Source organism: Andrena cerasifolii, chromosome 12, assembly GCF_050908995.1.
Source record: "Andrena cerasifolii isolate SP2316 chromosome 12, iyAndCera1_principal, whole genome shotgun sequence".
Classification (NCBI taxonomy): domain Eukaryota; kingdom Metazoa; phylum Arthropoda; class Insecta; order Hymenoptera; family Andrenidae; genus Andrena; species Andrena cerasifolii.
The window spans coordinates 8,078,908-8,092,978 of record NC_135129.1 but is presented as its reverse complement, the minus strand read 5'-3'; the positions used below and the strand labels follow the sequence as shown (position 1 = coordinate 8,092,978).

The following is a 14,071-nucleotide window of genomic DNA, read 5'->3' as shown; positions in this document are numbered from 1 at the left end:
CTCTGAGCCATAGACGCTTAATTGCGAAATTCCCGAAATCAGCGATTTTCCGACTTATTCTGCGATCGTTAAGCGTTTATCGCTCAGAGCAACTGAAATTTTAGGCGAGTATACAACTTACTTCGTTCTACAATCGGGGTTCTTGAATTTTCATTACAGGCTCACAACAAACTTTAAACAACGTCCTTTACTATTTTTTTTTTCTATTTCGAACAATTGCAATTTTTCAAAACGACGAAACACGTCATTTAGCAAACTAATCCTTACATTATCTAAAAAAAAAACTCACGACGTTGAGACTAATTTTAAATAAGTTATGCGTTTTTAACAGTTGTAAACTTTCTTTCGTCCGCCACTGTGTGCAATGAAACCGCGCAGAAGCCGAAGCCAAATTCAAGCAACTGCCTATGTGATCGCAAAACAAAGGTTCCAAGGCAACCGAAAAACAAACGTGGATTCGTCGACTGCCGTTGCCTGTTTTGGAGCCTTTCCGTTTTTCTCCGCACGCTCGCGACGAATAATTCGCTCTTTCCAAGGGGAATTTTTCGTTTATCCTGCGGGGATACAGGTGCGAATCCGAGGAGCGTCACAATCGTAGTGAATCGCGGTCGATCAAAATCCGTTGGCAGGCAAGAAGAAACGAGAGAATAGAAGGGAAAAATGCGCGAAATCGCCCATCTGCAAGCAGGCCAGTGCGGTAATCAAATAGGAGCAAAGGTATCGCGTTCAGAGAAATTACTCCTCGATAATTAGATACGCAAATATATGTACAGTGGATCGCGCCCATAATCGTACACTCTAAAATCGCACAACATTTTTAAAATTGGTCCATACTAATTAAGTTTTTCTGTGAAGCTAGAGGGATTAGTTTGCCAAGTGACGTGTTTCGTCGTTTTATAAAATGCAAACAAAATTTTATGTCAAACGATTTTATTAAAAATGCGCTAAAAAATAAATTAAAATGCAGTAAAAGCTAATAATTAATTCTTTTCTTGTACAACAAAGTTTCAGTTTTACTATTCGTACGTACGTGACGGATCATTTGTCGATAAATTGTGTATTTTCGGTATCGCGATGCGACTGGCGTCCCGAATGCAGCGGCTTTTTGTCGTTTTCGTAGGTAACGCGAGTGGCTGATTTCAAGTCGCTTGAATTTGTGGTTGTGGGTTACGTTTTTTGGTGACTGGGTCATTTTTTCACCCCCTCTGATTCATTTTTTTAAAAAATATTGTATTGTTATCCAAACTACGCAGGCCTGCAAAGTTTCAAGACAATTGGATACTTGGAAGTGCAAGGAAAAAAAAGGATCGAAGCTGAATAAAATCGTTTAAAAAAGTAAAGATCGTTTTTTCAACTTTTTTCAGAGCCTGTAATGAAAATTCAAAAAACCGTTTGTAGATTCAAGTAAATTGTATACATGCCTAGGAATACAGTTGCTCCGAGCTGCGAACGTTTAAAAATCGCAGACTAAATTCTAAAATCACGAAATTCCCAAAATCAGCGATTTTCGATTTTATTCTGCGATCTTTAAGCGTTTGTAACTCAGCGCAACGTTGACCGATTTTAATAAAATTTTCAGCATGCATACAACTTACTTAAACCTACAAACATATTATTTAAAATTTCATTACAGGCTCAGAAGAAAAAGTTGAAAAAAAACACCTTTACTATTTTTTTTCGCTACTCCGACCAGTCGCATTTTTTTCAAAACGACTCAGCACGTCACTTAGCAAACTGATCCTTCTAGCTTCTCAAAAAAACTCAAGTCGTTCGGACCAACATTAAAAATCTTATGCGATTTTAAAGAGCGCAGGGTTACGGGGTGTGAGCCACTGCAGGCATGCATTCAATTTTTCTTTTTCATTAACTTAATGTAGTTTTGGGAGGTGATCTCTGACGAGCACGGTATCGATCCGACCGGTACATATCACGGGGACTCAGACCTGCAGCTAGAGCGCATAAACGTATATTACAACGAAGCGTCCGGAGGAAAGTACGTCCCTAGAGCAATTTTGGTCGACCTGGAACCTGGCACCATGGACGCGGTACGGTCGGGGCCGTTCGGCCAAATATTTCGCCCGGACAATTTCGTGTTTGGACAGAGCGGCGCCGGGAATAATTGGGCCAAAGGGCACTACACGGAGGGCGCGGAGCTGGTCGACTCAGTCCTGGACGTGGTGCGCAAGGAGGCCGAAAGTTGCGACTGTTTACAGGGCTTCCAATTAACTCATTCCCTCGGAGGCGGCACAGGAGCCGGGATGGGAACGTTGCTGATATCCAAGATCCGCGAGGAATATCCTGACAGAATTATGATGACGTTTAGCGTGGTTCCATCCCCGAAGGTAAGGGTGTTGCACCCTCCGCAATCGACCGCTTCAATCTTCCCGTCTCCCTTCACTCGGCTTATCTTTCTTGTCGACGACAAAGGTGTCGGACACGGTGGTGGAGCCGTACAACTGCACTCTGTCGGTGCACCAGCTGGTGGAGAACACGGACGAATCTTACTGCATCGACAACGAGGCCCTTTACGATATTTGCTTTCGCACGCTGAAGCTCACCACGCCGACTTACGGCGACTTGAATCACTTGGTCAGCGCTACCCTCAGCGGCGTCACCACCTGCCTAAGATTCCCCGGCCAGTTGAACGCCGATCTGCGTAAGCTCGCCGTGAACATGGTCCCCTTCCCGCGATTGCACTTCTTCATCCCCGGCTTCGCTCCGCTTACGTCCAGGTTGGTAAACAGCAGCCGGTAAGTGGCCAGTAATCTTCGCCGGGTATTAATCGTTTCGGGACTACAGAGGCTCGCAGCAGTACAGGGCCCTGACCGTGCCGGAGCTCACGCAGCAAATGTTCGACGCGAAGAACATGATGGCAGCCTGCGACCCCCGTCACGGTCGTTACCTTACCGTGGCGGCGGTTTTTCGCGGCAGGATGTCCATGAAGGAGGTGGACGAGCAGATGCTGAATATTCAGAACAAAAACAGCAGCTACTTTGTCGAATGGATACCCAGTAATGTTAAGACCGCCGTCTGCGATATCCCACCCCGCGGACTGAAGATGTCTGCGACGTTTATCGGGAATTCCACGGCCATTCAGGTAGGAAGCACCGGTCAGCTGTATTAGTTAAGGGGTCGTGCTCGGTCTGGAGGCCGAAAAAAGGGTGGTCTTTGGGAATTTTTTACGCAAAAGCTATAACACATTTCTCGGGAAATCTTTTTTCCTTTTAAGGATTGCATCTAGTACCGTGCAGAGTAATTTTTTCGTTTAGAAATATTTGTTAATAACTAAGTTATTGTCCATCACTCGAAGGTTCTGTAGAAAAAGGCTTCTGCGGTGACCACTGCTGCTCGACAGTCGATCATCTGAAATAAAAAATTTATTGCTAAATATTTTTAAATAAAAAAATTACGATGTATGGTACTAGATGCAATCTTTAAAAGGAAAAAAGAATTTCTGAGAAATGTGTTATAGCTTTTGAGTAAAAAATTTCCAAAGACCACCCTTTTTTCGGCCTCCTGACTGAGCATAACCCCTTAATAAAGAGTTCGCTCGACTAAGCGGGGCATTCTGTGCGGGACTTTAGGAATTATTCAAGAGGGTGTCGGAACAGTTCACCGCGATGTTCAGGCGGAAGGCTTTCCTGCATTGGTACACGGGGGAGGGCATGGATGAAATGGAGTTCACCGAGGCCGAGAGTAACATGAACGATTTGGTCTCGGAGTATCAGCAGTATCAAGAAGCTACCGCCGACGAGGAGGGTGAATTTGACGAAGAAGAGGAGGGCGAGGGTGAAAACCAGTGAACCACCACGGTTTCGCCCGCGTTACGCTTAAGATCCATAATTTTCTTTGTCCCTTTCAACTTCATCGAGCGCGTAAATCCATCCTCCCGTCTCAATTCCCGCACACCCTTAGGTACACTCGCCTCTTTTCAAGCTAATCCTAACTATGGCTCGCTCTCCTGTCGTACTGGTAAAAACATACGATTGTAATTTATTATTTCTTGTGTTTCCTTGAAACTTATTTGTCTCAATGTACTGTGTAAAACCGACCAAAGCCTCGTTCAATTCCTCCCCCAATTTTCTGCGAGTCGACGATTCCAGCTTACAAGGGGAGGACAGCATCTGGTAGACGGCGATTTTGATGAGCCTTGGCACGATGGATCTATGTCGACAACAAGTAAATAATAAACAAAGCCTTAATAACAGCGATATTTACATGGAAATTATTAAAAATTTCATAGTAGTCGCGGGGTTTTAGTGGGCAAAAATCCCACGCTACCCTAGCACCCGCGGGAGATTTACTTCTGGAGGCGTCCGAGTGCCTTTTGAAGATGTCTCCACGTTAAAAAAAAGTTTTTAAATATTTTTTATAAATTATTTTTTTTTTAACTTGGGGAAATCTTAAAAAGGCACCCCGACTCCTTCAGAGGGGAATCCCCCAGGGGCGCCAGGGTAGTGTGGTATTTTTACCCACTAAAACCCGACGGCCACTATGAAATTTTGAATAATTTCCATGTAAATATCTCTATTACTAAGGCCTATTGTCACAAACGCTCGGACACCTATTTACTTATTTTCGACATAGATCCATCGTGCCAAGACTCATCAAAATCGATGCAAGGGCGGATCCAGAGGGGGCGATAAGGGCGATCGCCACCCCCCAAGAGTAATAAAATAGAAAAAAAATTATGATATTGTGTACTATTCTGTCTAAATAATTAATGTGAATTTAATTATTTCGGCTACAGTATCAAATAGAGGTATTAAATATAAGTTACAAGCACATTTTAAATCTTGTAAAAGAGGGTTAAAAAAATGTACTTATGTACTTCTACATATTTCGCCCCCCCCCCCCCAAGAAAGTCCCCTAAATCCGCCTCTGAATCGATGTCTATCACTCGGTGTCCCCCCCTTGTTAATAGATTTAGCAGAATACGAAGAAGAAGAAATAGAAGTTACTACACATACATTACGGTAAATCTGAGTGCCACGAAACTGCATATTATTTATAATTCCTACGTTCCTATGTATAATAACGATTAGGAATAGCCCGAAGGCACCTGGAACTCGTTGTTCCGCCGCAGAGTTCTAAATTCATTGACGCGAGATCGGACGGACCAAGGTGTTCGCTCTTCCGGAATCCGGATACCGATGTTACTGACCTCGCGGTGGCTGTCGCCGATCTTGAACCGGACCTGTTCTCTCATCGATCAAAAAATGAAGAACTTGGGCGTGGCATTTGCGAAACGCGACCTTGTCACTAGAGGCTTGGGCAACAATGCTTGAAGAAACGTGGAAAGAAGGAGAAGGAGGAATGGAAGAGGTTTAGGCGAGGTGGACTGGTTTCGGAAGCATCGGCCAACGATTGCGGTACAGGTACGCGTTACACGCACAGGTCATGCGAAATCAACCGGGCAATTTTTCTTTCGCAAAACAGTGTCACAACGCCTGCCCATATCTTTGTTCGCCTCTGGCCCCTTGGAGCGCTGTCGTCCTCTCATCGCGCGATTCTAGATTCTAGTTACATACGCTTCAATATGCGCGTCGCGACGCGCCGCGACGCGTCTCGGTGCCTAGTCCAAAGTGGGCGTTAAAACGGCTTACCAATCGTTACTCAATCCCGCTGATGCTCCAAGTAAACACGAGGTATAACGTAACGTTATCGGTAGCGGCATTAACAGCGACGAATACAGGCGCGTTACGTTATCGTGGAAATAGATACCGGATTACCGGATGGGCATCGCGTTTATTAATTAACGTACGGTCGGTTAACTAATTGGAGTTATCTCGAAATACAAGGGTTGTTTGCCCGTTATAGACTCGTCGATGGATCCATCGTAATCCGTGGATTTCGCGAGATAAGATTCCCAGGTGTTTTGGTGGCGAATCGCCGTCGACGAATCTCCGTCGAGGTGTCTCTTCACGATTCGATCAGTTTAGAAAGAAATCCGGGTCGAAGTCATTCGAAATGCTGATGTCGCGGCGAATCGCGCAGACCGGAGATGCCAGGCGGGACAATAAAGGAACGGCATCGAGGATTTTGGAGCGCGGAGGGGAGACCGGGGTAAAGTGAGCTGAAAAAAGTTTGAAGTCGAATGAAATTTTTTCCACCTGCAATAAAAACGTGGGGAAATTGATTTGGCGTGTAACTTAAACATTGCTGTTGATAAATGACGAATAGCAATACTTAAAATAAAGTTGGAGTAGATTAAAATTCAACTTGAAAGGAAAAAGCGAAATCGAATTCTTTCAATTAACATGTATGGGGTAAAGTGAGCTTAAGTAAAATACGAGCTTTAATGAAGGATATAATTATATGAGTAACTTTATTAGAACTTTTAAACTATTTAAACTATTTTTTTAAAAATATATGTCTTTAATGCAAGTTTAACGCGAGTACTTTGTACTTTGTATAAGCACATTTTCCTGTGAAAATGGGTTTTTAAATTAGCTTTGTTGACATGAACAGTCTGACATGTTATTACTGAAATAAATACATATATAAATATTAATAAAGTACATACTTATTCCATCTAAATAAATTTTTGAACGAAAACATTTTATACTTTTTTATCACAATTTTTTTCCAAATGGGCTTCGATAATTTTTCGAAGACAAGTTTCACATAAAAATAATGATGTTTTAGGACATTGCGCACATCACTCGCAGCTCAGTTTACCCCGGTCACTTTACCCCAAATAAGTACTCAGTGGAAAATTGATTATTTAATAATGTTAAGAATAATGTTTTCTCAAACCCGTGGAAATATATGTTTGTAAGCTTGTTTTAAACGCGCAGAAAAAATTTGGAGTTAAAATAACACAATTATGACTCACTCATCCAAAAAGCTAAACTGAAAAGAAAACCAGTCGGAAGTCTCTAGACCTTAATTTTGTTAATTTTTTTGAATTTTACCTGTAAGAATTTTGTATCTACATTTAATTTACAAGCTTAACGTTTCATCTTAAACTACACAGATTTATTACTGGTAATTTTATTTATTTAATTATTTAAGTATATTAATTCAATTAATTTTTATTCTGATTTATGCTTGTAAAGATAGGCTTTTACTGATTTTAACTAGATCAGAATATACAGTTCTGGCCGTTCTCAGGTTGGTTTTTTGTTTGAAGGCTAATAACTTCAATGAACCCCCATTTCTCATATCATTTCCATTTCTAGATATCTGAATATTCACAATTATCATTGCGATACATCACATACATTAATTAATCACCAAAGTTCGTAAATACATTCTATAATTAAAGTCTAACTTAAGAAAGCTAATTTTTACCCCGAGGTTCACTTTACCCTTGTCTCCCCTACGCATTTACATACATACATGCGTATACACCTACCGAAGCGTTAGCCCGCAAAAACAATTCAACCAGTCTTTTTGTACGCGGACTTGGGTGAATTCATGGTCCTTGACAGTGTACTGCCTCTACACTATGCGTTTGAAAGGAAGCGTGAAAAGACCCTGAGCCGCGGCGCGGCACGTGGATCCGGGACGAAAGGACGAACCGCGCCGGAGCGATATGCAAGAAGGACAAGAGAAGCGGAGCCGAGGCGTAACAAAGCTGTAGACCTGAAGACGGGCGACTTGGCGCGGCGTTCTGGTGGGAGAGGTCAATCTGGCGGAATAAAAGGGCAGCGGCTTGGCTAGTCGAGCATCATTCGATTCCCAGCAATCTCAGCTGTCGATCAACACAAGTCTCTAAACACTGTCAGCCCGAGCGAAACTCCAATCAGCCACCATGTACAAAGTCGTCGCTCTGTTCGCTGCGTTGGCCTGCGTCTCAGCCGCCCCGGCGCCAGCACCCGCTCCAGGATACCTGGCGGCACCGGCCGCTCTTCACGCGGCCCCGGTACTAGCCGCGGCACCGGTCGCGCTGACGCACACCCTGCCGGTCGCCACCAGCTACGCCAACACCTACAAAGTCTCCGTGAAGAGTCCACTGGTGGCCACAGCTCCGTACATCGCTGCTGCACCCTTGCCGGCCGCTACCGTCGTCAAGACCGCGGGCGTCGCTCCGTACATCGCTCACGCCCCGCTCGTCGCTCACGCTCCGCTGCTCGCAACTGGTTTCACCTACTGATAGAGCCAACGCCACCTGCATCTTCGCCTCCGGCTACTCCGCGACTCCAAGCAGATCGTCCTAGAGTAGCTCTACCTCCGACCATTTCTCTTCCGCGAGAATGATCGTCATCACTCGCCACGCTGTCGGCTAATCATTCGCAATAAAAGTCTCTGAATCTTCAACAGAACCCTAGCTCGTTTTCTCTAGCCTCCACTTCTCCTTACGCTTGCTCCGCTCGTCCTCGTCTCTCGGAATAATTTCTCATCCATACAGGTCTAGGAAACCGTTCCAATATTCGACAAAAATTGCGCGCAGCGATATACCGAAGTAGACTTATGTACACGCATGCTCCGCGAGTAGTTTGTTTCAGCCGCAGCTGAAGAACCAGCCCAGCACCACGGATGAAGGTACGAGCCACGAATCCGCCAACCGGTTGCAGTGATGAATCCGATTTTTGTGGTCACAGCAACAACTCCCTCGTCCCTTCGTCAGCTTCCACAGAATCCTGCGTCCTCGCACAATGCTTTTGCTCTACCCAGTCTGCTGGGCAGTTTTCAAGGGAGATTAGTCGGAGATGCGATATTGATATTCGCTCGATTCTTCTTCTAGGTTTCCACGTGCTAATCATTTTTCCGGAACGGTTGAAGCGATAATGGTCGCCGAGCGGGATTAGTTATGCAGCGATCCGACAAAAATCCCTGCGCTGGGAAATTACACTGGAGGGGTTGGGATTTAATCGGCGATCCGAAGGTGGAGCAATGTTACAGAGCGACAAGTCCCGCCCCTAATGTCGAAGAAGAACGCGGCACGGCGATGCGTAGGGACGCGCGGTCTTCGGAGCCAGGACGAGTTTCCTTTTTACGGCACCCCCGGGGCCTCTATAAGTACGGGAGCTTCGGCTCGATCCTCGACCAGAAATAACCGTGCGTCTCGCTCCGTTCGCAAAGAGATCGTGGAATCGTCATGTTCAGATACGTAAGTACCTGCAGTAGGGTGGGCCTTATTTCTCGACTTCCAAATTTTCTTCGGGACACCCCCTAGAATTGTGCCACTGGACGAAGAAATACCCTGGGCAAAATTAGGAATTTTGTCAATCGGACGTAGGGAAACCGTGCCGCGTCGGATTCGAAAATGTTTTATTTTTGTAACTCGTTTCGTTGTATATCGTTGAATTTGTCTTTTCACGCTTTGTAATAATATGGAAGCAGCGTATAAGATTACTTGGTGAATAAATCGTGGCTTTGAAATCTCGAGAATTTACCTTCGGAAAAAAAATTTTCGCTGGCATTATTTTTACCTTGTCAAACAGTATAACTTTTGTATGACTGGTTTTTTCATATATTTATAAATAACAGATTTCAAATTTTTAATGGAGTAACTGATACTTTCATCGAGATTACACTGTTCCAACGGATTTTATAAATATGGATCCTCTAGAGTGGGAAAATGATGCCAATTATAATTGGATTAAATATTGTAAATAATTTAGCAGCAAACGATTCGACCGAACGAGGAGTCAAGCTCAAGAGTTTAATTGCCATCTGGACTTGTAATTCGCAAACCGTTTCTTGCCACCACCGTCAGATCTCGCAAGATTCGATTTTGATAAAAAATGCAAATTTTCAAATTTGAACATTATTTGTGTCGAAACAGTAATAGTTAGTCGGTTGCTGGTTCAGTGAGATTATTCTATGAACCCTCCGGAACACAACGATATAAGTTATAATTGCATTATTAACATTTAAGTATATTTAAACAACGCTCAAAGAGAAACGAACATCCGAATGCACCAATTTTTGCAGATATCTTTCTAAATATATCAAAAACTAAGGGTCTGGAGGAAAATCTGACTACTCCTCTAGACCCTTAGTTTCTAAAATAAATTGAAAGATATCCAAAAATTGCTGCATTTCGAGTGCCCTTCTCCTTTTGATCTGTTATTTACAATTATATGAACAAATCTTTTAGATGAAAGTTGTACAGTTTCAGAACATAAATATAATGCCAACGAAAGAAGTTAATTTTTGAGATTTCAAAGTCATTATTTTTTTTTTTTAAGTGGTCTTATTTGTTTGGTGAGTTACAAAAATAAAACATTTTCAAATTCGATGCGACCCGGTTTCCCGTTCTCCAATCGATTTCAAATTTTGCCCCCATTATTTTCTCTCCCAATGGCACAATCCTAAGGAGTATCCCAGCCAAAACTCACAAAATTATTTCTCTCACAAAACTAACGAAAGTCCACGCCAGGGATGGGCAAAAAATTATTTGAAATAAAAATCAGTGCACGAAATTCCACCCCAACCTACGGTACAGTGTTCTACATCATCTCGCATCGTGTCACTCTTCCCTCGTCCAGAGTCGGAGGTGAAGCATGCGTGGCCCACAGTTGTCCTTTAAATTAACTGGACCAAGCGCTGTCGGTTTCGTCCTCCCGTGTCGCGATTTAGCAATAAGCCAAGAGTAAGCATTGCCTTCTCAGATTGTCCTCGTCGTTGCGGTTGGTACGGCTTGCGCCGCTCCAGCTTCCCCTTCGATATCAACGTTGGAATCTACCGGGAAAGCTAATCTGCCATACAACCTGACGCCGGAATCATCGCTACCATCATCGGCACCAGCTCCGACCTTGGCATTGGCTTTAGCTCTGGCTCCAGCTGCAGCTCCAGCTCCAGCCCCGGCTCTAGATCCAGCTCCTGCTTCAGCTCCAGCTTCAGATCCAACTCCGGAGCCAGCCCCGATTCCAGCTTTAGCAGCTGGACCACAATCGCTGCCGTCATCGTCATCGACGGCCGAGTTGTCCGCGGGACGATCTCCCGCCTCGGCCCCAAAGGCTCTCTCTCTGCTATCTCCAATCAGGACCCCGGCATCGACTACGAAACTGACTCACTTGATCGCACCCCTGCCGGCATCGATAGCCGCGACGCCCCTTCTTCCACCACTGCAGGTTTGAGTCACTTCGCTTGCACCCTTGCTCGAAAGAAGCCAACCCCCCGTTTCTGGTTTTTGGTGGACTAGGTAACTTCGGAGTGACAAATCAAACTAAACAATTATTCACTCTTATGTTTGGTATAAGAATTATACTTGGAAGAATTAACTTCATTTTATGATATGCAAGACGCAATATACATATATATGTGCTGGTTAAACTCAGAGCGATGCAAGAAGTAAGAAGAAGGTAGCGGATTTATTTAAAAAGGAAAATAGACGGAGGCGCCTTGTTCTAACGCGTGTATCTTGGACCGCTGTATTTGAAATTTAAATCTAAACAGTTTTCATTATTCCTCTCTGTATTCCTTTCAGATCTCCGAGTACGCTTACGTCGTACCAGCTCTGGCACCTCTCGAACTAGCAGCGGCACCTTCCAGCTACTCCATCGAACAACACGGTTATCGCATTACCTACTGATTTCGCGGATCACAAGTCGTCAGCAATCACTCTCATGATTCTACCTGGTAACTCACTGTTCTCATCGTTCATCCCTCTCTATGGCACCCAGATGAATTCGTATGCAATGTAACGGCAGTCAATTTCAAATACATATCCTTTCAGTAAGATGATGAGCTTCTTTAAATTCTCCTGTCTCCCTTTTACCATGTTTCTCTCGAGTGCTCTAGCTAGGTACTTACGTGCTATTTAATACGTCGTACTTAGTGCTCCTTCTCGAGAATTCTTGAGAAAGAATTGCTCGAGAAATTTTGTAATTGCTTATTTCTTATTTCTCGAGAAGTACTGTTTTTATTTCGAGAAACTTAAGGGGTCATGCTCAGTCAGGAGGCCGAAAAAAGGGTGGTCTTTGGGAATTTTTTACCCAAAAGCTATAACACATTTCTCGGGAAATCTTTTTTCCTTTTAAGGATTGCATCTAGTACCGTGCATCGTAATTTTTTCATTTAAAAATATTTAGCAATAACTAAGTTATTGTCCATCACTCGAAGGTTCTGTAAAAGAAAAGGCTTCTGCGGTGACCACTGCTGCCCGAAAGTCGATCATCTGAAATAAAAAATTCAAAAGAATTTACTTATTGTATTATATTATCTAGTATTTGGACGAAGGATTTTTTTATTCGATGCTTAGTTTTCTTTTAATTGACGAAAATCAGACATGACTTATGATAAAAATTGAAACTTTTACTTTAAACATCAGCCATTTTTTCCCAAATCAATATTTCGAAAAATCCTTCGTTCAAGTACTAGATAATATAATGTAATAAGTAAATTCTTTTGAATTCTTTATTTTAGATGATCGACTTTCGAGCAGCAGTGGTCACCGCAGAAGCCTTTATTTCTAGAGAACCTTCGAGTGATGGACAATAACTTGGTTATTGCTAAATATTTTTAAATAAAAAAATTACGATGCACGGTACTCGATGTAATCCTTAAAAGGAAAAAAGATTTTTTGAGAAATGTGTTATAGCTTTTGAGTAAAAAATTTCCAAAGACCACCCTTTTTCGGCCTCCTGACTGAGCATGACCACTTAAATCTAGGAGATAAACACGAACGTATAAACACTTCTACAGTTTATAATAAATCTTAATAGTAACGTTAGAACCTAAATGAATTATAATAGAAAATCTGAGTAGAGAAGATTCGACATTATTGAATGATGAAGGCGCTCTTAAATTCTTATTTAAGGAGTAATTCTGTTAATCACGCCGCAAAGTTCGGCAACATTCAGCCTTTTTTTTCTCAGCGAATACAACGAATAACAATGTCAAACATTTTTTCCATTTATTAAGCTACTTGTAACGTATACGGAACAATTTTTTAAATACACTTGTAATCGTGTTTTTCCAATGTTATCCGTAGTTCAAAATCGCGCCTTTGCAAAGCTGTTTCAGCAAGTATTCAATCGTTCCAATCATGGTTAAAATATCTCAAAACATTAGAGTGAACCATTTATCTACTCGTTTGCATGCTCCTACGGTTCCGCGGCAGTTTTGCGATAATTTTAAAGTGTGACAAGAAATTTTAGGTTTCAATGCCATGTTGCTAATTCGCAATAGCAAAGGTGAAGTTAATTTGGAATATTCCAAAGCTTAGCGATGCTTTTGTTTCACTCGTCCATTTATATTTACCTAAGCTTATTCCTATATTGTGATTCTTCAGCCTGGTTACATCATAAAAGAAAATAATCTTATTAATCCACCTGTTTCTTTAAGTTCGCTAACCGAAGGTAAATTAGAAAAATCGATGCTTCCCGACATTTTTCATTTAGACCAAAGTTTCAGCTACTATTTGTTCTTCATTATTACCGAGAGTTTGAAATATAAAAGTTTATTAGTTTCCCTGCGATGCTATGCAGTTTTATTAGCTCGCATCCTCTGCCACAATTTTTAATTCGACTTAAACAAAGTGGTACTCCAAATATACTGCTCTATCTCTGCGCATTACATATTCGATAAGAATCTGACGGTGATCCGCGCAATCGCCTAATAAGTGGACACTCGAAAAACCCCGGGGTTACGAGCTGCGAGTTACGAGGCAGGGTGGAAAATCCAGATTACGCAATCGGAAAGGCTGACGAAGCGGTGCTACGCGAACGTATGCACGTACGTGTGTGTTTCGCGTTCGCACGTTCGCTCGACAGCCAATGCAGTGTTATTCTCCCCGTCGTTGAATGAAAGAAACAACACCGATTCAGTTACACGCATGGACTCGCTTGCATCTACGAAGCCGCGCGAATTTTCGACAAACTCGGGGAACACTTTCTCCCGGATCTCTCAGCGGGGAAATGGAACGGTCAGCTACAGAAAAACTTGGCAACCAGGAGGGAGGAACAGTGTCCTCTGACACTCGCAAAACGTAGCTGCCCGCTCTGAAAATCCCTGCATCGAAAATTCTGCATCCTTACATCCCCGCGCATACGTAATTGGAGAGACGAAGCTTCTGCTCGTCCGCTTCCAAATCCGGGGAACGTCTCTGCGGCTGAACAATCGCCCGTTTACTTTCCCCGAGCGCTGACACCACGATAGAGGAGAAACCATCAAC

At 43.0% G+C, this 14,071-nt stretch overlaps 2 protein-coding genes across 2 annotated transcripts; both read left to right on the top strand.

Annotated features, from left to right (window-relative positions):
- Positions 1-339: 339 nt before the first annotated feature.
- On the top strand, positions 340-4,139 carry LOC143375227 (tubulin beta chain). Its single transcript, XM_076824138.1, has 5 exons — positions 340-717; positions 1,878-2,342; positions 2,428-2,732; positions 2,800-3,097; positions 3,585-4,139. Exons 1-5 carry the CDS (start codon positions 661-663, stop codon positions 3,801-3,803), a joined length of 1,344 nt encoding a protein of 447 aa, XP_076680253.1. The 5' UTR covers positions 340-660; the 3' UTR covers positions 3,804-4,139.
- A 6,318-nt stretch (positions 4,140-10,457) lies between these two features.
- On the top strand, positions 10,458-11,608 carry LOC143375376 (uncharacterized). Its single transcript, XM_076824382.1, has 3 exons — positions 10,458-10,502; positions 10,566-11,027; positions 11,384-11,608. Exons 1-3 carry the CDS (start codon positions 10,458-10,460, stop codon positions 11,486-11,488), a joined length of 612 nt encoding a protein of 203 aa, XP_076680497.1. The 3' UTR covers positions 11,489-11,608.
- The last annotated feature ends 2,463 nt before the right edge of the window (positions 11,609-14,071 follow it).